General features: G+C 45.4%; 1 protein-coding gene and 1 long non-coding RNA gene across 2 annotated transcripts; one reads left to right on the top strand and one right to left on the bottom strand.

Annotated features, from left to right (window-relative positions):
- Window positions 1-1,717: 1,717 nt before the first annotated feature.
- ZNF622 (zinc finger protein 622) lies at window positions 1,718-15,200 on the top strand. The gene is made up of 6 exons (XM_025924750.2): window positions 1,718-2,955; window positions 3,686-3,946; window positions 4,176-4,338; window positions 7,080-7,192; window positions 13,346-13,489; window positions 14,918-15,200. The coding sequence occupies exons 1-6, from the start codon at window positions 2,331-2,333 to the stop codon at window positions 15,049-15,051; spliced, it is 1,440 nt and encodes a 479-aa protein (XP_025780535.1). The 5' UTR covers window positions 1,718-2,330; the 3' UTR covers window positions 15,052-15,200.
- A 1,809-nt stretch (window positions 15,201-17,009) lies between these two features.
- LOC147584030 (uncharacterized) lies at window positions 17,010-21,997 on the bottom strand. Its single transcript, XR_015240555.1, has 3 exons — window positions 21,826-21,997; window positions 20,261-20,317; window positions 17,010-17,856 (listed from the first exon to the last, which is right to left on the bottom strand). It is a non-coding gene; the product is annotated as an uncharacterized LOC147584030 (long non-coding RNA).
- Window positions 21,998-22,385: the final 388 nt, after the last annotated feature.

Here is a 22,385-nt window from a genome sequence, read left to right as displayed (position 1 = left end):
GTCATGATCTCACAGTCCGTGAGTTCGAGCCCCGCGTCGGGCTCTGTGCTGACAGCTCAGAGCCTGGAGCCTGTTTCAGATTCTGTGTCTCCCTCTCTCTCTGCCCCTCCCCTGTTCATGCTCTGTCTCTCTCTGTCTCAAAAATAAATAAACGTTAAAAAAAAAAAAAAAATTAAAAAAAAAAAAAAAGAAGCTCCTATGTTTGGGACCCTTCTGGACCTCACCCTATGTAGCTCTTCATCTGGCTTTTCATCTGCATCCTTGACTATCCCGTTCAAAGATGCTGAAATGGGTTCTGGTCATGAAAATGGATTGAAGGAGGCAGGGAAGAAATTAACACATGAAGAATGAACAGATGCCAGAGAACCACAGAAGAATAAGAAACAGTAAAACCACAAGTTCTTTATGTAGCCATCTTTTGGTTTATTTTTTAGAGAAGCTTGGAAATACAGTGTTTTTGCTTATCCCCATTGATGATTAGTACTAGGTACATTTCTTCAAGTGGGTATCTTGTCCAGAGGCTATTTTAAAAGATTTTGATAAGCTGAAAAGCAAGTTTTCTGGAATAAAAATCACCACCAGACAACACTGCAGTAAAAAATTCATTTAACAAATACCGAGCCATCTACGTGCCAGCACTGTCCCAACACCGGGTACAGAGCAATGGCAGGAGTCTGGTTTGCCCAGGATGGTTGGGTTTCCTGGGACACAGGACTTCAAGTGTTAAAACTGGGAAATCGGTGACAAACAACAAACGCTAGTGGTAGCCAGTCTCCCATAATGGTCCTCAGACACCCTCTTCATGCCCCTATGTAGTCTCCTCCCACATTAAATAGGGCTGGCCTTCATAAGTAATAACACACCGTGGAAATGACAGTGTGTGACTTCCAAGGCTAGGTCATAAAAGACACAGTGGCTTCCACTTTGCTCCTTCTGGAGAAGCCAACTGCCATGTTATGAGGACGATCAACTGGAAAAGGCCACTAGGTGAGGAACCAAAGCCTCTTGCTATAAGCATGTCAATGAGCCATCTTCAACAATGAGCCCGAAGCCTTCAACATTCACGTTTCCTAGACCCGCGCTGTTGCACACGAGGCCACAGTTAATTGAGCACATCAGAGAAGGCTGGCCCCTGCGATGTGCTGTTGTGTAATAATACACACCAAAGTCCCAAGATCTAGTACCAACAGACGAAATGTAAAATTTCTCATTAAATCCTTTGGGTTGAGTACAAGTCCAAATGACAAAATTGTGTATATGTTGAGTTAGATCTTACAACCCTTTCTTTTTGCATTTTAAAAACGTGGTTGCTATTGGACTGACGATAACCTCTGTGGGTGGCTCCGATTACATTTCCAAGGCCTGCGGCTTGGCTGCGCTCCCAGCAGGCAAACTTTGCATTTCAAGCGTTTCGCCTGCGCCCTCGGCTGGAAGGGGCCGCCTCGCAAAAGCCGAGGCTCCGGCCCGGCCTCTGGTTTTCTTGCGAATTCCCGCAGCCTCCAGCTCCAGTCTCCGGTTTCCCGGGACTCCGGATGGTCCGGCGAGCGCTCGGGCGGTCCGCCCCTCCCGGCTTCCGGGACACCCATTTTCTGAGCTGCCAGAGCGCAGCGCGCGGTTTTCAGAGAGGCCCCGCCCTTCGCGTGGCTACCGGACCCCCCCTCCCCTTCCCCCCTCCCCCCCCCCCGTCTCGCGTGCCTCCCCCTGCCGCGCAGCCGTCGCCTTCATCGCGTCACCTCACACCGCACAACCACCAGGGAAAGTCACCTGGGGTGCGCAGCGCCTTTTGGTCAACTCTCACCTCCGTGGACCCAACACTCACCTCTGGCTGGCCCAATCGACACCCACCTCAGGTCGGCCCAGTCAACACCCTCCTCTGACTGGTCCAATCAACACCCACTTCAGGCTTGCCTACTCACCACCTTCTCAGGCTGGCCCAATCAACATCCACCTCAGGCTGGCCCAGTCAACACCCCCCTCTGGCTGGCCCAATCAACATCCAGCTCCTGCCGCTCTGATCAACACCCACTTCAGAATAACGCAATCAGTACCCGCTTCAGGCCGACTGGGCGGGGCCTGGTTTGTCACAGGCCTTCCCTCGTCTTCCGGGACCCGAGGCGGGGGCGTAGCTACAGATCGAAAGGCGGGACTTCCTGCCCAGCGGAGCATAACTTCCCTAGTGTGCCGGAACTCCTCACAGATCGAGGCTGGAAGCCAGCCGGCGCTTTGGTTTCCTGTGAGCTCTGAGGCGAGTAGAGGTTTGAGCGTCTGGTGTCGTTCAAGCTGTCGTCGCTAGACTTCTGCCTTGGTCGCCTCTAATCTCGGCCCTGGAGATGGCGACGTACACCTGCATTACCTGCCGGGTGGCGTTCGACGACGCGGAGGTGCAACGGGCCCACTACAAGACGGACTGGCACCGCTACAACCTGAAGCGCAAAGTGGCCGACATGGCCCCGGTCACCGCCGAGGGTTTCCAGGAGCGGGTGCGGGCGCAGCGGGCGGTCGCGGAGCAGGAGAGCAAGGGCACGGCCACCTACTGCACCGTCTGCAGTAAGAAGTTTGCCTCTTTCAACGCCTACGAGAACCACCTCAAGTCCCGGCGGCACGTGGAGCTGGAGAAGAAGGCCGTGCGGGCCGTGAACCGGAAAGTGGAGATGATGAACGAAAAGAACCTGGAGAAAGGCCTGGGCGTGGACAGCGTGGACAAGGATGCCATGAACGCGGCCATCCAGCAGGCCATCAAGGCTCAGCCGTCCCTGTCTCCCAAGAAGGCCCCCGCAGCGCCGGAGGAGGAGCCCAGGAGTCCCGTGGCGGTGGCTGATGGAGGACGTGCGCCTCACGACCGGGACCCGGCCGAGAAACCTCCCCGGCTCCAGTGGTTTGAACAGCAGGCCAAGAAGTTGGCAAAGCAGCAGGAGGAGGAGGAGAGTGAGGAGGAGGAGGACCTCGACGAAGAAGGTAGTGGCTCTGTTGCGGGGGGCGGGGAGGAGGTGAAACTGACGAGTGAGGGTGGTTGAGATCCTTTCCCAAGTGACTTGTCGGAGCATCAGGCCCGCAGGGAATTTTGTCTGTTTCGTTAACTGTGGTAGATTCAGGGCCTGGAAGCTTATCGGGGGCGTTATTTAATAAATAGTTATTTAATAAATAGTAGAATGAATTGATGACTTCCGTTTTGAAGGAGAAGGCATCGAACACACGCATGGGGTCGGGGGGGGGGGCGTGTTACCGCGCACACCAACTGCGGCAGGGTGTGTGATTCTGCTCGGTTTCTAGTTATGATGGCTTCGCACTTAATTCAGTTAAGACAGCAAAGTGAGGGGTTCAGAATGCGGGGGTTAACCTGAAATGTGGAGCTGGAGCCTCCTCCGTTTTACGAGCTGTTTATTCCTTCCTGCCCTCGTGGCACGTCCTGTTACTACTGATTGTGTAGGTAGAGGCCTAGGAAGGAAGTACAAAGAGATTCCTGCATGCTGGAAAAGAAAGCTTAGGGAACGTTTTAGCGCCACAGATTTGTCCGTGTAACTTGAGCTAACGTCGAGATCGTGAAAGAGGGTTTGTCCTGCAAGTGGCATTCTCCAGGCCCAAACGGAAGGCTGCTCTGCCTCATGCTTGGGAGTCTTTGTGGTTTCTTCGCCGGCAGTTACCACCTTGTTAAACTAACTTTGTTTTTCAACTCTCTGCCTTGAAGATTGGGAAGATATCGATTCTGATGAGGAGTCGGAATGTGAGGATGCTGAACCAATGGACGAGGCGGAGGAGCCGGATGCGGAGGAGGGGGAGGCTAGGGGAGGCCCCCTCAGCGGTGCTGTCCCCATAACGGACTGCTTATTTTGCCCCCATCATTCAAGCTGCCTCATGAAGAATGTGGCTCATATGACCAAAGTCCACAGCTTCTTTATTCCCGACATAGAATATCTTTCTGATCTTAAGGGACTGATTAAATACTTGGGTAAGTACAGTAGTTTTCCTTTTAATGAGCAAGTGCCACGTTATTGGGGGTCAAGTTTTAGGAGAACATTTCGTTTTTTGTTTCTCATCGACGTTTGATTTAGTTATCTGCTTATTTTGTAAAGATCAAAAATTTGATGCATGTTTTTTGAATCGCGGAGATACATTGTGAGCTTTGAGCTGGCCGCAGAAAGCTGCCCTTGTGTTTTGTCCTCCACTTATTTTTCCAGGAGAGAAAGTTGGCGTTGGGAAGATTTGCTTGTGGTGCAATGAGAAAGGGAAATCCTTCTACTCCACGGAAGCTGTACAGGCACACATGAATGACAAAAGCCACTGTAAGCTCTTCACGGACGGTGATGCTGCTTTGGAATTTGCAGACTTCTATGATTTTAGGTAAGTCTGTCGTGTGCAATGTGAAGCCAGGTGGGGTCATCACACTTGAACCTAATTGATAGCGGTGTGCCTGTGTCTGATGCATGTGCCGTATATGCATTACGGCTCTTTTAACACTTCGTGTGGGGGACTGTTCCGTGTCATTTTGTCAATAAGAAACTAAGAGTTGAGCCCACACATCTAATAAAAGAGATCTGATAAAGAGAAGATCTCAGGTCCAAACTGAAGTTTGTCTGACTTGAGAATTTCTTTTTCTTTATCGGTGGTTTAAATGATTAGGAGGTCACTTTTGCCGGCCCCCTTGTGAACAGAGGGACTGAAGTGAGATTTCATGTTTTGGTTTCCCTGAGAGTCCTTGAATCACAGGCTGTCTCCTAAGGGAATTGAGTTGGTTGCTGAACTAGGCCAGTCCCAGGCATTCGATGGTGAGATTATCCCATAGGTGGCTCACCCTTAACTAGAAAGTCAGATAATTCACGCATGATGCCAGGAATCTGTGGCAGGCACTTTTGAACAGCTGTAGTGTCATGATGCTTAGGACCTAGCACAGGTGTGCTAAACAAGCAGATGTGTGTAATTACCATGCCAGATATCCATCTCCAGATACATGTGTTCAGAAAAGTCCTAGCCTTTTAAATTATCCTTTTGCATTTTCCTCCTGATTTCTCACTCTTGTCATCGAGGAGAAGTTTTTCATTCAGCCGTGTCGGTGGCTATGGAGTGGTATCCCACTGTGGTTTTAATTTTCGTTTCCCTGATGTTACCTAATGTAGTTGAAGACCTTTTTGTATTAATTGGTCACTTGGATATCTCTTGTGAAGTGCCTGATCAAGTCTTTTGTCTGCTTCTTTATTGGGATTGGGTGATCTGTCTTATTACTAACATTTTAATGTGTAATTCTCCAATTTATTTTCTATGTGTATTTGAGAACATGTCTACGAACATAAAGAATCTTCTGGAATTGCACTGTCCAATAATGGTAATTACTAGGTGCATTCATAGGACTATTTAAGTTAATTAAAAATCGAGTTAAAAACGTAAAAATTCGGTTGTTTAGTTGCACTACCTACATTTCAAAACTCAGTGCCTAAAAGCACATGTGACCAGTAGCTACTTTATTGGACACACAGGCACAGAAAGTTTCTGTGGTCACAGAATCTTTTCAGACAGCACTCTCCTAGAAGTTGTTTTAGAATGGCTAAATTCAGGAGAGCAGCATCTCTAGCACTACCTTCTCTTCCCTCCTACGGAGAAACAAATAGGTGAAAGAATTCAGTTGGAGGCCATTTGCTCAGTCATTTGTGTTTTTTTTTTTTTATAAAGAAAATTTTAGATTTACAGCGAATTTGAACAGGAGGTACAGAGATTTCCCATATAACCCTTGCCCCCCGACACATACATAGCCTCCCTCGTTGTGGACGTCCCACACTAGTGGTACATTCCTGAGTGATGACCTTACATTCGTATGTCATCATCGCCAAGTCCGTAGTTCACACTAGGGTTCACTCTTGGTGTCGTACATCTTCTGTTTGGACAAATGTATAATGACCCGTGTCTACCGTTATTGTATCGTACAGAGTAGTTTTACTGCTCTGAAAATCCTGTGGGTTCCGCCTGTTCTTCCCTCCTTGTCTCTTCAGACTGGCTTCTTTCACTTAGTAACGTGCATTTAAGTTTTCTCCATTTCTTTTCATGGCTTGATAGTTCATTTCTTTTTAGTACTGAATACGGTTCTGTTTTCTGGATGTACCACAAGTGTATTTATCCACCCAGCTACTGAAGGGCGCTTTTGTTGCTCCCACGTTGGGACAATTATGAATAAAGCTTCTGTAACCATCAGTGTGCAGGTTTTGTGTTGTTGACATGTTTTCAGCTCCTTTGGATAAAGACGAAATAGCACGATTGTGGATCCTGCGGGAAGAGTATGTTTGGCTTTGCAAGAAACCCCCAAGCTGTCTCGGAAAACGGCGGCACCATTTTGTGTTCCCGCGAGCGATGAGTGAGGATGCCCATTGCTTCACGTTCTTGCCGGCATTTGATGTTGTCAGTGTTCTGGATTTTGGCTGTTTTAATAAGCGTGTGTAGTGTTATCTCTTTTTATTTTGCATTTCCCTCATGACATGATGTGGAGCACCTTTTTACATGCTTATTTGCAGCCTGTATATCTTAGTGAGGTGCCTGGTGAGGTCCCTGCCCCATTTTCATGTCTGGTTTATATTCTTATCACTCAGTTCTAGGAGTTCTTTACATGTTTTGAATAACGGTCCTTTATCAGATGTGTCTTCTGCCAGCATTTTCTCCCAGTCTGTGGCTTGTATTGTAATTCTCTTGACATTGTCTTTCCCAGAGAAGTTTTTCATTTTAGTGAAGTCCATCTTACCAATTATTCCTTTCGTGGATCGTGCCTTTCGTGATGCACATAAAAAGTCCTCACCGAATCCTAAGTCATGTAGATGGCCTCCCATGTTATATTGTAGTCATTCTTATAGTTTTGTGTTTTACGTTTAGGTCTGTGATCCATCTTGAGTTTATGGGTCACTTGCACACTCTGTCTTACAGAGGATGCGACCAAGTTGGCTTTCCTCCTAAACGTTTCAGCTTGCCGTGCCTGCAGCGGTTGGTTCCCTGCGCTTAGCTTAGGTAGCCAGTGGGTTTGCCGGTTTGCAAACACGATTTGTCTTTTAGTCAAATTTGAGGTATTAGTCTTTTTATTAATGCCATTATTAATGCCGCTGTTACAGGAGTAGCTACCCAGATTACACGGAAGGGGGGCAGCCTGATGGGACTGAGGACTTACCCTCCGAAAAGACATTAGAATATGATGATGAAACCATGGAGCTGATTCTGCCTTCTGGTAAGTATGTTTGGCAAAGATGGCATAACGCGGGTGAGATGATTAGAGAGGCATGTTCCCATCAGTTCTCTTCCGTACTGGGGGAAGTCATTACAGTTTTATGTTCTCAGGTACATAATAATGAAGGTCTCCACTTAGCTCTGTGTTGGCTGTTTTGTTTAAATTAGATCAGTGCTTTTGCTCACTTCTGTTACGATTTTGAATGCTTTCATCAGTCATCTTTCAGATACATAGACATTTTCTCTTTGGTTCTTTCTTGTTATTATTGCCTCATTTAGGTTTCTCTTGTTAATGTTGGCCGTACTCTTATTCTTTGAACTGATTCCTGTTTCCTCATGTTGCTCAGACTTCCAGGTAGTCTGGCACGGGTGTATCGGGCTGACAGTGCCTGGCCCAGTTGCCTGTTTATTTTCTAATTGTGGCAGGGAGGCTCGGAGTTTGAGTTCTGCCTTCTACTTTAGGGAACAGGATTTGACTGATATGGTGGGGATTTATCCCAGGTATGAAAAGGTGGGGGGAGAAAAAGCCATGAATATGAGAAGCATCTGCTGTTGTTTATAATGTTATGATTAGCTGATAAGAACGGGAGAAGCTACAGAAGACCCGTGGGAAGGAAAGGGAATGGAACAGAAGAGCTGACAAGATCCTAATAATACGTGGTATTTACTGAGCACTTAGCATGGTAGGTGGATACATTATTTTATCTTTAGGAGCCAGTGAGTTGGATTCTGTTATCCTTATTCGACCTGTGAGCCAGCCGAAGCTTAGATAGGTGGAGTAACTGACCCAAGATCATAGACCAGTCAGCGAAGCCTTCTCCACTCCCCCCACCCTGCCTTGGGAGATTTGCAGTGATGCTGCGTAGGAGCAGCTATCCTGCTCATGGACACGACTGGGGGGAAGAAGCCATCTTATGTTACTGCTTTTCACAAGGAGTATCACTGCTTAGGTACAGACATCCCTCTTTAATTCAGAATAATAACCTTTTAAGGCTAAGGACAGCTTTAGAGTATGACAGTAGAAGAAAAGGGCATGTGGAGCCTGTCTTGAAGATATAGGTCTCCTTACAGTGATAAGAAAGGTGTGGAATGCACAATGTCGTGGCCTGTGCAATAAACAGTAGCAAAACCAGCCTAGATATATCACAGAGAACCTCTTCTAGTCTTCCTCTGGTGAAAATGCCAGTACATTACATCAGAAATGAGCTTCCTAACTTCATTTCTAAGACTATGACCATCTTTTTTCGCTCCTTATTTCATTAGCATCCACTTCCTTGACTGTAGAGTGAGATTACAACACTCTTTGAGTGAGTTGAATAAGGTGATCCCTTGTCAAGCAATGTCTGGCACGTCACTATGAATGGTGGCTTCGGTTTGCATCAACTGTAGCCTGGTACCTACCAAATATGCACAACAGTGAGCATAGCCTATTTAAGAAATAGAGTCTATTTGAGAGAAATTTTCATCTAAACCTAGAATTTTGAAACTTAACTAGGGATTCTTTTTTTATTTTTTAATCTAGAAAACACATTTTCCTAGGATGATTGCGTTTTCCAAGATTAACCAAAGCCAAAAATAGGCATCATCTTAGGATACTCTCTTTGGTCGTCTCCCACACTGGAGTGATTACGAAGTACAATTCCTAAACAACCCTTTCATATTTTTCTTCTTTGTTTCCTGTTTAACATTTGTCTGTGTCACCATTACCGCTTCCTAAATGGCCATCTGCAATCTGATTTCTGTTCAACCACTTAGCACATTCTTCTTAAGACAACCAGTCTGTTTTCTTTTTCCCTCTGGAATTCTTCCAGGGGGAGCCATTGTTTTTCAGGTAAGTTAGGTTCTCTAGCTGCTGCCCTCTCCCCCCCGCTCCAGGTATCTATTCCTTTACCTACCCACTTGCAGTTTCCCTCCTCTGAGTCTTTGCATGGGTGATGCCTCTGACTTACTGCTACTTGTCCTTTAAGACTCGGGTCCACCCCTCCATAAGCCCTTTTGAACTCAGCTCCTGCCCTGAGTATGGAGAGTCTCCTCTGCTCCTGGGGCACTTGCCAATCTGTTGTAACATTTCTCTCACTGCTTTGTAAGTGCTGGCTTGCTTGCCTGCCTTCCCCCATTACTTTTGAAAAAAAGATTGCTTCTTCCATCTCACCACAGGGTCTCAGGCACACATGAGCCAGATGATGTTTGTTGACTCAGTGACTGAGAGGTTGGAGGCGACTTTAAAAGGAAAGCAAGGTTGATTTCCTTGGGCCTGCCATAGTGTAGGAGAAGCAGGGCAGAGGGAACCGTTCTGGGCTAAGAGGGGGCCCTGGTGGCTTGGAATCATTGGTCTGCAGGACTGTGCAGCGGGTTGCTTTGTCTCTACATCATCGTGCAGTCCAAGGAGAAAGTGAGAGCGTAGGCACAGGAGGGACAGAGAGAGGGACAGAGGATCCTAAGCAGGCTCTGCTGACAGCAGAGAGCCCAACGCGGGGCTTGAACTCATGAACCACAAGATCATGACCTGAGCTGAAGTCAAGTCGGATGTTGAACTGACTGAGCCGCCCAGGTGTCTCAAAGAAGGAAGTGGCGTGAGATTAATTTGAAGGTCCAACTTCCCTGGTCTTTAGAGCCAGGGTTTCCTTGCTCAGTGCTACTGGTCTACCTACTGAGTCACATTATTTTAAAGTACTGGATAATAAACCCCAGGACAACTTTTTTATATCAGACTTGGAAGTAGTAAATTACAGTAACTGGTTTGGTGTTAGTGTGAAATACTGTACTTTTAGACACACTCAGGAAAGACCTAACCCAACAGCCAGATAACCTTACCCCACAGGTTCTTAACCAGGCCGTACACATTTTTTTCTGTGAGTGTGTGTACTCTCCTGGGTAAAGGCTGTGCAGAGTCTTAGAGTCACCTGTGTGGCCATGAATGCCTTTTTAAATTGAACAGCTAAGTACAGTTTTTCAGGGTAAAGTCTGTAGTTTTTTATTCCTTTATTTCCTTCCTTCCTTCCTTCCTTCCTTCCTTCCTTCCTTCCTTCCTTCCTTCCTCCCTCCCTCCCTCCCTCCCTCCCTCCCTCCCTCCCTTCCTTCCTTCCATTCAAAAGCATGCGGGAGCAGACAGGAGAGGAAGAGGGAGAGAGAATCCCAAGCAGGCTCCACACACAGTGCAGAGTCTGACGTGGGGCACAATGCAGGGCTCGATCTCAAAGCTGTGAAATCAAAGTCAGACACTTAACCTATTGAGCCACCCAGGTGCCCGAAGGCTATAGTTTTTAAAAGCACTTGTGACCCGGAGAGGATTAAGAGCCACTAATAAAAATATCTAAATATATGTTACTCTGTACCTTCATGGATCTTCCTTAGTGGCTGATTGCTAAGACCTTATTATGGAATTTGGTTAAATAATAGCAAAACATAGCTTTCTTAGTGAATCAGAAACTGCTAGTATTCTTATGAAATTTCTTCCAGCTATACTGATATCTTGCTTTTCATGTCACCCATACTTCCATCATCTTATATTAAAAATTAGTCCTCCTTCAGTTGATCCTCATTACAGTGAGACACGATGGTTTATATTCCATTGGTTTGCCCTCCTGTCTTAGTACTGGTTTGGGAGGTTTTGTAATGAGCCAAGGGAATGGGAGATCTCTGAATAAGCACTGTAAACATGTAGCAGTATTACAGCAGTATATTCAATCACCTGTTTATGTCTTTGAGCAAATTTAGCATTCAGAAACCTTTTCAGTTATGCTCGGTTACTTGACTGTTAGCATAATATGTTAGCATGAAGCTAAGTCGGGAAGGATTCTAGTGTGGAGAGCTTGGTGATACTTCATCAACCACACTCGGTAGAGTCTGCTTTGAACTGGTTTCAAAAGCAGTAGTGGTGATGTATGTCTTCAATCTGGTTATTTCAGATCAAGGAGATGATCCCAGAGCCAGTGACAAAGAGCATCCGGTAGAGGGCACTGTGAGCATTTACTGCAAAGGCGGTGGTCTGGCTCTGTTCCTTGAGTTTGCTTTAGTGTTCTTCAGCTCCCGTGGAGTAAGTTGGTGTCAAAGACACATCCAGTTAGCTGCTGAATAGCCAGATGAAACTGTTGGTGGATCCACGGGAATACATAATGAATCTTAGGAAAATTACCATTGGAGATATTTTCTTTTCCACTGTCTAATGTCTTCAGTTGTAGGATTGGACAGTTTTATAAGTGGTTATTGCTACAATGAAAGGTAGATAGACAGATTGTGGCTTTACCGTAACTAAGACGGAACCCATCTGTTATTTACTGGGCAGTCACACTGTGTTCTAAAAATAGTTTTCCTTGATAGGGCCTTCAAGTCGAGCTGCTCTTGGCACATTCTTGGGGCTTAATGTCAGGTACTGACTGTCATTGACACAGGGCAGGGGTAGCTCTAATCTGTGTGTTTTCAGTTCCCCCGCTGGCTGTCAGAAACCTTGGTATTGAGTTATGACACCTTTTCAAGGATGTTCTTCAATAATACATATTTGTCCAAATGCTGCTTATCACTATAAATACGTCGGTTGATTTTGTACTAATGACCGGCACTGTCATGTGATGATTTTGAGCATTGCAGACCTGGAGCATCCTGACCTGTTCTTATAAGTAGAAAATTATAATAACAGGCTTTCCTGCCATAGCAGCCTTCGTTTAAGCTTGAGTCTTTATTCGTTGGCTGCGTCTTATTTCTTGTGGTTTAGGAGCTTTGTTAACTCTGAGGCCACCAGAAGAGCCAGGTTCAAGGAAACATGTGTTCATCCATACTGGTAACCAAAAACCAAACCATCTTTGAATTGAAAGGTTTCTTTGCATTTCTTTCTCTTACCACAAAAACAGTCATGACAGTAACTACTTTTCCGTATCTGTGTAGCAAGCAAACTGTTTTCCAGGTAGCTTGCCCTACGGGTAGGGACTTAGAATAACCGGACCGAATTTTTCATGTAAGTGAACGGTCTGGATCAATGTAAAACTTTCCTAGCAGCTGTACACGTGGTTCTCCCGAGCCGTATTTCCTCTATTCATTTTCAGTGGAAATAGCTGTTTCATGCCTTGTGTATATGCTCTTGCCAAATTTCTACATGTATACGTCTGTCTGGGAAGGCACCTGATTAATATTCTTGTGAGGGAATTGTATTTAGTGTTGTATTTAGCAAGCTCTCAGGTAAGGCTGACACCACTGTCCCAGGATCACCTTTTGAGAGCCACTGCGCTGACGGAGCCTGGAGTTAGCCCTCACTGAAGCCTGTCCCCTTCCGTTTCACTTGCTGTGAGCCTAAGGGTCAGCACACTTTTCCTATAAAAGGCTCCATAGTCCATAGTCATTCACCTCTGAAAGCGTGATTGACTTGCATAGTTTTACCAGATCCTTCTGGATAAGCCCAACCTGGAGAGGGAATTCAGCTGACTCATCCTTTAAAATTGTAGCTCACCAGGTGAGTTCCATCATTTAGAAAATAACAGGGCAGGGTTTCTCAATGTAGTGACCTTTTAGGCCAAGTAAATCTTTGCTGTGGAGGACTGCCCTGTGCATTGTAGGATGTCCTCTAATATCCTTGACCTCTATCCAGTAGATGCTAGTAGTCCCCCTCCAGCTATAACAACCAAAAATGTCTCTAGTCACTGCCAAATGTCCCTGGAGGTAAAATCATCTTTGTTTGAGAACCACCACCGTGGAGAATTTAAGCAAAAGAATGGTGGATTGATTCTTGTTCTAGACCTAGACCGTGGCTTTTAAACTTAAACATCATTATTGTGTGCTTTATCTTTATATTAAAAAACAAGTTAAAGTCCCTTACCTCTTTCCTAGGGCCCTATTACCCATATCAGTAAGAGTTGCCATGTAAATTTCTGGAGAGGCATATCGTATATAAGTCTGTAAGTACAGGATGCTGAGATCTCACGTGACAGTGACTTGCCATTCTCTTTTTTAAAAAAATCCCTCTACTTTTTTATTTTCTGTCTTTACTTCATTTTTTAATATGCTACTTCATCTTTCTTTAGCAGATAGAGCATTTTTTCTTCTGGCTTCTCCATTTTCCAGCTAGATACCCTTAGAAGTCTGATTTGGAAAGTCCTTGCTCTGTAGCTCTACCTTGAAAAACTATCTAACTCAGCATTTCAATATTGTTTTTTTTGAAAAACAGGTGCCAGAGTGGGTCATCGCTCCTTGATGAGATACTACAAACAGCGATTTGGCTTGTCAAGAACCGTGGCTGTTGCTAAGAATCAGAAGGCCGTGGGCCGGATACTCCAGCAGTACAGAGCCCTGGGGTGGACCGGCAACACAGGTGTGTTGATACGACCGTGGACCAGCCTGGGAACTCGGATCACAAGAACAGGCTTGGGTGAAGTCCTTCCCATTTATGTTGTCCTTGTGGATCCTCTCTAGAGGAAACTTAACTTCTTGGCTCAGGGGGCTTCCATTATTACTTGATTATGGCAAGAAGCCCAAAGCTCCATTCGTTAAAAACTTCATATTCCTGGCACAGTAACTTTCCAAAACAGAATACAGATAATAGTTATAGACATGAGTACTTAGTAATGAGCAAAGATTGAAATTATCCTGGAGGTTATACAAAGGAATTAACTAGTATCCTTGAGGGCAAATTGCTTAAGCCATGGATTCAAACATGACTTACCTGATATACTTAGAGGTTCTTAAATGATGAGCAGGAGTAATTTAAGTAACTGAAGCCTCTATTGCCTCATTTATAAAACTGAGATGATCATAAGGGGACCCACCTGGTAGCGTTGTGTGGGTTGACTGTCATAACGCGTGTATGATGTAGTACGTGGACGTCATAAAGGCCAGCAGTCACTCCTTTTTGTAGTTTTCCCATAGAAAAGGTAACAAGAGCGGAATAAAGCAGGCCGGAATTGTTAAGCTTTGAAACCTCATCGGTATGAAATTCTGTAAATCTGTTCTGATGTGTCTGCTAACGTGGAGTCCTATCCTTAGATCTGCAGGGAGAACACGGGTCCACTAAAGGACTGGGGAGAGGACAAAGGAGAGCTCCCTTGGGAGGGCGTGGGAAGCCCTGGGCAGATAAAGTCCGTGTTAAATGCCACGGTGTTCATATACGCGTGGTTTCCTTCACGGTGGCTGCCTGTGAGCCGCGAGGCCGCTGAAATCCAGCAGACACTGACTGCATCTTATTTTTGTCAGGAACTATTATCTGCCTCACTTTAGAGTCTCCGTCTTTCTCTATCACCTTTGGTCAGCGGGATTTACCTGGGGCTTATAGATCCTTCCAGGTGACGAAAACTAGAGAGGCTTATTCCAGAGAAATGGGTACATATACAGGTTCTGTGCAGTTCTGGGTGCGCATAACCCCTCACACCCGTTGCATGGAGACCTCAGGTTAGCAGCTCTTCTTTAAATATAAGAACCAAGTTTCACCCAAACTAGCTTTGAGCTTCTCTGTAAAGGTTGTTTTTTTTTTTTTAATGTTTATTTATTTTTGAGAGAGAGAGAGGGAGGAAGAGTGAGCACTAGCAGAGGAGGGGCAGAGAGAGAGGGAGACACAGAATCCGAAGCAGGCTCCAGGCTCCGAGCTGTCAGCACAGAGCCCGATGCGGGGCTCGAACTCAGGAACCATGAGATCTTGACCTGAGCTGCAGTCGGATACTTAACCGACTGAACCACCCAGGCGCCCCAAGATTGTCTTTTTTTCTGATCACAAATAACCAGCCTTTGCCACGTGTCCCCTTTCCAGCCACAGGAGCTGCTCTGATGCGTGAGCGAGACATGCAATATGTCCAAAGGATGAAGTCAAAGTGGATGCTGAAGACAGGAATGAAGAACAATGCCACCAAGCAGATGCACTTCAGGCCCCAAGTGAGGTTCTGAGTGTCTGCCCAAGGACTGGGTGGTCTGTCCCTTGCACAGGTGTCCTTGCCCGAGGGCCAGGGGAACCGGATTGTGTGACAGCCCCTGTTTGCTGCTACTTCTCCCTGTACTTGATCCGTTCTGACCTGGTAATAAAAGTCAGAATCTCATTGGCGTTTAAATGTCATTTTTGGACAGGGTTCACAGGTTATGTTTTCACAAAGTGAGTGGTGTCTCTGCTGGGCTCTGGGACCCAAACTACTGGCTAGTAATTGTCTCACTGCCTCCGCTTTTACCTGACTCTGCCTGTCGGATTCACATGGGAAACTCGTGGGTGACTTGTCTGCTCCACACTTGGCTTAATTGGCTGCGGGGTAGCTTACCACGTCCTGGCACCGGGACTTCAGTAAGGGTTTGGAAGATCCTGGAGCAGCTAAGTTGAATGTCACTTGTTTGAAAGTGTCGTGGCTCGTGGTGTGGAGGAGGTCGCTTTCATTGTGTCCAGATGAAGTTAGACAACATGTCATTGGCTGGCTGTAAAGGTTCTTTCTTTCTAAGTGAGAAGACGCAGAGAGTGACGGTGCTGTGCACTCAGACTCAGTATCCAGGGCTGCCTTTATTTGAGTAGTTAGATGAGGAAGAAAGGAAATGTAAAATGTTTAGATCTTGTTTTAGAGACAAAAACTGACCTCGGGGTTTAATACGAAGAGAGTCTCCGTTCAGGCGGCTCAGGGGAAGGCAGTCGTGTATCGGAAATGAAGTGAAACACGAAATTCAAACCCATCGAGCTACCTCGTAACTTGAGAAAAGCGACTTGGGTAAATCTGTAAAATGAGCTGTTTGTTACCTCACAGGTTGTGGTGGGGGGGGGTGAATAAATCTGCCGAGTCCGTGTTCAAGTTCTCCCTTAGCAGGCCTGCTGCACTGAGGCCGGCCGGCGATCTGCTGGAGCCGTAGTCTTCCTGTGGTGAGTTCAGGACGCCAGGAGAATGAGCTTGCCCACCAGGTACTCACTGGGCCTCGTTTGCCAGATGCAGGCCTTTTTCTGTAAACTCTGGACGCAGAGTTGAATTCGTTCTACTTCCTCAGTACACAGGTTCACTGACAGTGGAGGACTCCCTGGTCTTTAATTTTGCTCCCTCATCCTGTTTTCTAACATTCTCGCCCCGGTACCCACTCTCTTGTGTTTGACACATCTTGAAATCGGTATCCTAGGCAAGAGAAGTCGTGCTTCACGGGTGGTATGTTTTTAATTTCTACTTGAGCGAATGCACATGCTCCTGGGCTGTAGCTTGTGTCAGTTTTGTTCCTCAGTCCACACTTTGTCACTCAGCATAAGCTGAGATCATTGCTGCCGACGCCCGCTGTCTGCAGCCCCATTGCCACACCAGCCCGGCACGGTCCGTGTACCTTCTTTGCATCCCTGCCCTTGAACATCGGGGTGTTTTCCCTGTGGGGAGCAAACAGGACAGTATGTTTGCTGACCCATAAAATACTGCCCCCATTTACTTATCTGCTTCCAGGCTTCAAGAGATCCCTTCTTAGCTCTGATTTGGGGTTTGTGGAACAGCTCTCTCCCACTTCTATCTACATCAGAATTTTATAAAACTCCCACTTCTGTCCACATCATAATTTTATAAAAGACAGTTTATTTGCCTTTGGGAGGGAGGGCAAAGAAAAAATTTAAACATCACCCATACATAGTCATAAAACCTTTTTTCTTGCGATGAGAACTTTTGAGATTACTTTCTTAGCAACTTTAAAATATGCAGTATAGTATTATTAGCTATATTCACCATGCTGCATATCACATCCCGTGAGTTATAACTGGAAGTTTATACCTTTGACCCCCTTCACCCATGCATTTCCTTTGACTGACTTCAGAATTCATCCAAATTAACCAAAAAGTAAATCTTTATTAAATTGTTTTTTAATATTTATTTACTTTTGAGAGAGAGAGAGAGAGAGACGGCGTGTGAGTGGGGGAGGAGCAGAGAGAGAAGGAGACAGAATCCGAAGCAGGCTCCAGGTTCTGAGCTGTCAGCACAGAGCCCAATGCAGGACTCGATTCCACAAACTGTGAGATCATGGCCTAAGCTGAAATCAGCTGCATAACCAACTGAGCCGCCCAAGTGCCCCAAATCTTTATGAAATCCAAATTTGGATAGATACTTCTCCTCAGTGCCCCTTATCCTTAAGTCTGTTGTCTAAAGGTAAAGTGGATACCAGGAAAATCACATTAAAGGCCCCTCATCAGTACCAAGGTAGTGCTGGCTGTGGTGGTTGGCTGACCATGACTTGTGTGGGCTCTCCTCCTGGGAGTTACCCCATGGCCAGATGGCCTTGGCAAGTTGATTCGTCTGTCTTTAGCTTCAGACATCAAGGCTGGGATCAAAAGGGAGAGAGCATAACCTTGTTCTTTCCTCATTTGTGTAACCAAAGCCCCTGGCGGCTTTGCTCATCGCACTGCCTATCTACAGACTAGCCACAGGCTCAGTATATTCTTTCTGTTTTGCAGAGTGTGAGTGTGTGTTTTATGGAGTATAAAATGCTTTCGTGCGCCATTTTGTTTCTTGGCTGTGAGGTGTAGGTAGTGTTGCTATTTTACAGATGAGAAAATAGATTCAGGGAAGTTCAGTCACTTGTTTAGGGAGACACCAAAGGAAACCAGAGATGGTGATTTCTGGTACAGCATTCTTAATGTTGCAACACTCGAACGGAATCTTCACAACGTCGTGTCTTAAGGAGCAGCCTCTGTCGGGCTATAAATGTTTACACAAGCCCATTAAATTTCCAGCCAGCCGTGAAAAGAATCTTGTTCTAAACCTAGAAATACATAGAATTTAATGTTACACATAGTATATACATGCATAAATAAGTGTTTACCCCCATGAAAGAAAATCTACCTTTTCTATCCTGGAATGTGAGTTTCTCTTACAGGAGCCTTGTTTATAATAGCGTAGGACCCCATGACCATGCTAGTGTGACATGGCATAAGGCAAATTTGTTTAAGATGTGATTAGCAATTGCTGTTTCTTTTCTTCCCTCTTGTCCCTGTTCTCAAAGTGAGGTGAGCTAAATTCTCTCCTGCGGGGTTGGGTAGGGAGACAGGGAAAGGGTGCCTCGTGATCATTTGGAATTTTGTTAAGTTGATACTTTCAATATTGTCTCTTTTATATTCTTTTGGAGACAGTACAGACCGAAAAGTAACGCTTTAGTTGGCAACTTGACGCCATGTCTCCTAATCATTTGACAGTCCTGCCATGCAGAAGGAGCGTCTCTTCCCTTCCCTTGAAGCCGGGTTGGCCTCAATGACTTGCTCATAACCCATAAATTGCAGCAAGAGTGACACGGCTGACTTCGCACGAGAGTAAAATGCAATGCAGCCCCCACTTTGCTTCCTTGGACACTTGACCATCGAAGAACTCTGACTTCCCCAGGACGTCACGCTATAGAAAAACCCACGCCACGTGGAGAAGTCACTGTAGGTGCTCTGGTTGACGGTCCCAGTCAGCTGCCAGCACCACCTGCTGGCATCTGAGGTCCCCATCTTGTATGTGCAGCCCGATCGAGTCTCAGGAGACGGTGCTACCCACTGACGTCTGGTCAGAACCGTACGGCAGATCCCCAGCGGCACCTGCCCAGGTGAGACCTTCCAAAATTCCTCCCCCACAGAAGCCATGAACATAAGAAAATGGTTGTTTGACACCCCTCAGTTGACGCAGCATTGGTAACCGGAACGCCTCCCTGTGACACTGGCACACGTTTTGCTTGGTTGACTCTTTTGATTTCCACTTAACCACCTTATGGTGGAGTTTTCCTGTCAATATGTCTTTAAGGGCAAGGACGTCATGTACATGGTTTTACCTTATTTAATCTTTACAACACCCGTAAGAAGTAAATATAATTATTGCCATTCTCCAGCTGAGCAATCTCAGGCAGAAGAGCCCAAGGTCACGCTGCTCGTGATCACTTTCTATTGTCTATGCTGAAAAACGCAAGCCTGCTTGAGTCACAGAATTTTACACTTTGGTGACACATTGAACTGACTTAAATCGATCCCCACCATCCCACCTCTCCCCTCGCTCTTACGTGCAGGAAGCTGGATGCCCAGGGCGTTATATTGGGACTCAGCTGTGGTGCACATCGTAATGGACAGAGCAAGGGAAACCCTCCACCTCGTGCGTGCTGGTCCCTATGCTCGGCAAAGTCAAACTTTTACAGCTCCTTCAAAAAAATCTAAAAAATAAAAGAACTTCTAATATAAACTATTTGCAGAGTAAACATGATGCATTTTTTTAATGTTTATTTATTTTTGAGAGAGACACAGAATGTGAGCTGGGGAGGGGCAGAGAGAGAGGGAGACACAGAATCGGAAGCAAACTCCAGGCTCCGAGATGTCAGCACAGAGCCCGACACGGGGCTCGAACTCACAAACTGTAAGATCATGACCTGAGCCGAAGCTGGACGCATAACCGACTGAACCACCCAGGCGCCCCAACATGATTCATTTTTTAGAGGAAGAGAATGCGTGTTTAGTGTATGCCTAAAACTATATTAAAAGCATTAAGGGGCGCCTGGGTGGCTCAGTCGGTTGAGTGTCCGACTTCGGCCCGGGTCATGATCTCACGGTCCATGAGTTCGAGCCCCGCGTCCGGCTCTGTGCTGACAGCTCAGAGCCTGGAGCCTGCTTCAGATTCTGTGTCTCCCTCTCTCTCTGGCCCTCCCCCCGTTCATGCTCTGTCTTTCTCTGTCTCAAAAATAAATAAATGTTAAAAAAAAAATAAAAAAATAAAAATAAAAGCATTAAAACTACCCAAAACATCAAATCTGTTTCTTAAAGAAATCTACCATTTTTGTTTCACTGAATAAGACCTCTAAATCCTAGATTCAAGGCATTTTATATTGCCTCCTCATGTTTTATTATTAATCACCACATTTGGTATTCTATCTGCAACTACCATTTTCACCTGGGGTAATGCATCTCAGACATGCTGCCCTGCCCGAGATTACTCATTTTCTAAACCTAGCATCTGCAAATGCAGAAAATAGACTCTAAATAGAGTAAGGGATTTGAGTTTTTCTGAAGAGATTTTTATAATGCTTAGTGCCCGAGGAATGAGAATATTAAATTGACGGTAAATAGAAACTATTGAAACACTTATGCTCGAAACATGACTCTCCTTGCAGAATATTTTTCCTATTTCTAATTCACGTGCATGAAGCTTACCTGGATAATTTGGTAATGTAGTCTTTTTATTCGCCTTAAAACTTGGGGGAATTTTTCCTGGAAATAAACACAAAAATATGTAAAAATTAAGTAGGAATAAAAGCTAAAACAAAGAGCTTACTAAATGCCAAATATTGTTGTATGCACTTTACAATGTGTCAGCTCAGTCCTCACAATCGAGTCTCTGAGATAGGAAATATCCCCATTTTCTAGGTGGGAAACTGAGGTACAAAGAAGGTTCCCTAGCTACTACGTGGCAGAGCTGGGGTATTTCATCTAGCTGGTAAGGTTCCAGAGTTTGTGCTTGTAACCACTACACTAGCCATTCTTAAATCTTTTGGTCTCCGAACCCATTTACCCTTTTTAAAAGTATCAAGGACCCTGTGGAGCTTTGGTTTTCGGTAGTTACATCTATGGATACATACTGTGTTGGAAATTAAGACCAAGAAACTTTGAAATGTTAATTAATTTCAAAATAATAAAGCTATTATTTACATGGTAACATTACTGTGTTTTTATGAACAATAACTGTACTTCCTTAAAAGAACCATAGTGAAAAGAGTGGATTTATTTTCCACTTTGGCAAATATCTTCTACATCCAGCTTAACAGTAGACAACTGGATTGTTACATCTGCTTCTGCATTTTGTCTGTTGTAGAACACACACCATGTGGACATTGGAAACTCTCCTGAAACCCAATGAAAGCACAAGAGTAGAAAAGACAGGTACTATCTTAATATTATTATAAAAATAGCTTTGGCTTTGCAAACCCCCTGAAAAATTCTCAGGGCTACCCAGGGGTCTATGGATTGTACTTTGAGAACCACTGCGCTCCATTTCACTGCCTCTCAGGACATAGGGGCAGTGTGTGGACGAGTACTAAGTACCCCTGAAGAGATAGTGTTTCCTTAATTAAATCCCAGGCTGGGGTGCAGCAGAGCAGCGGCTGTGGGGAGACTAAAGTGCAATTCTCGTTCTGCCTCGGTAGTTCTTGACCTTGGCTAAGGGACTTCCTTACTCTCCGTCTCAGATTCCTCAACTACAATAGGGCTAGTTACAAATCCCTTGCAGGGACATCGTAGGCATTCCAAACAATGTGCGACAAGGTGCATAGCAGGTGCTGAAACACAGAGGATGCCTGATCAAGGGTAGCCTGTATTCCAAGTTGGCCCGTGATGTCCAGGGAAGGAAGAAGAGGGGTCACACACAGCAAAAGGGGAAGGAAAAGAGAGCCAACGAGGGCAGATGCACAAATTCTTATCTGAGACCCAGATACATATTGAAAGCTGGATGTGTTTAGGGATTCACAAATTTGGGGTTCTAGAACGCTAATACAGTGCATATATTGTATATAATGTCAGACCTCCAGGGAACCTAGAAGGACCATGTGATGACTGAACACATCACTGTTTCAAGAGAGAAACATCATCTACTCACACCAAGGTCTGGAAATAGCCTCAGTCTGTGCAGGCCAAGTCTTAATGCCAAACGATTTACAAAAACACTTTGCAGTGTTCCTAGCTCTGGGATGTTTGGATTGCAGGGAAGGGACTGTGGGCCTTACCAAATGCACCGGTGACCGTGCCCGTGCGATGTCATTTCATTCTCCCAACTCCATGAGCAAGAAGCAGACATCCTAGGATCCAGAAACATCTTTGCTACTTGTTGCCATTCAACCAGCTTTAGAGGATCCCAGGATCAGAGCAGTGGCCTCTCACCGTCTATGGCTGTTGCCTGCAACTTAAAATGCAAAGTTTGTTATGTTTGGGTGGTGAGAGGGGGTTATAATTATGATTCACAATTATATATGAGTGAATTATATGTGTGTGTGACTGTGTGTGTGTTTGAAAATGAACAGAACAGCACCAACAAATGTTATTTTCCCCTCCCCTCCCCTCCCCTTCCCTTTCCTTCCCTTCATGTTATTTTACCTGTCAAAAGTGGGTTTTAATGTTTCTGTAGACAGTAAATCACTGCTCCTTTTTCGCTTTCATTATCTAGAACTCCTTTCGGAAAAACAATCACAATCCCAACAATTAACTGAACCCAGGACTTTCCCAAGATCCCTAGTAACTAGGGTGTGATGGTAAAAGCCGAGCTCATGGGTGCCTACTAGGGACACAG

Source organism: Puma concolor, chromosome A1, assembly GCF_028749965.1.
Source record: "Puma concolor isolate L17-30 chromosome A1, mPumCon1.1.hap2, whole genome shotgun sequence".
In the NCBI taxonomy this organism is placed as follows: domain Eukaryota; kingdom Metazoa; phylum Chordata; class Mammalia; order Carnivora; family Felidae; genus Puma; species Puma concolor.
This window is presented reverse-complemented; position numbering and strand designations above follow the sequence as displayed.

Excerpts from the sequence above, each read along its gene's own strand:
- ZNF622 (XM_025924750.2), top strand. The coding sequence starts at position 2,331 with ATGGCGACGTACACCTGCATTACCTGCCGGGTGGCGTTCGACGACGCG. Across the intron at positions 2,956-3,685 it reads GGAGGACCTCGACGAAGAAG|ATTGGGAAGATATCGATTCT; the intron begins GTAGTGGCTCTG and ends TCTGCCTTGAAG. Across the intron at positions 4,339-7,079 it reads GCAGACTTCTATGATTTTAG|GAGTAGCTACCCAGATTACA; the intron begins GTAAGTCTGTCG and ends CCGCTGTTACAG.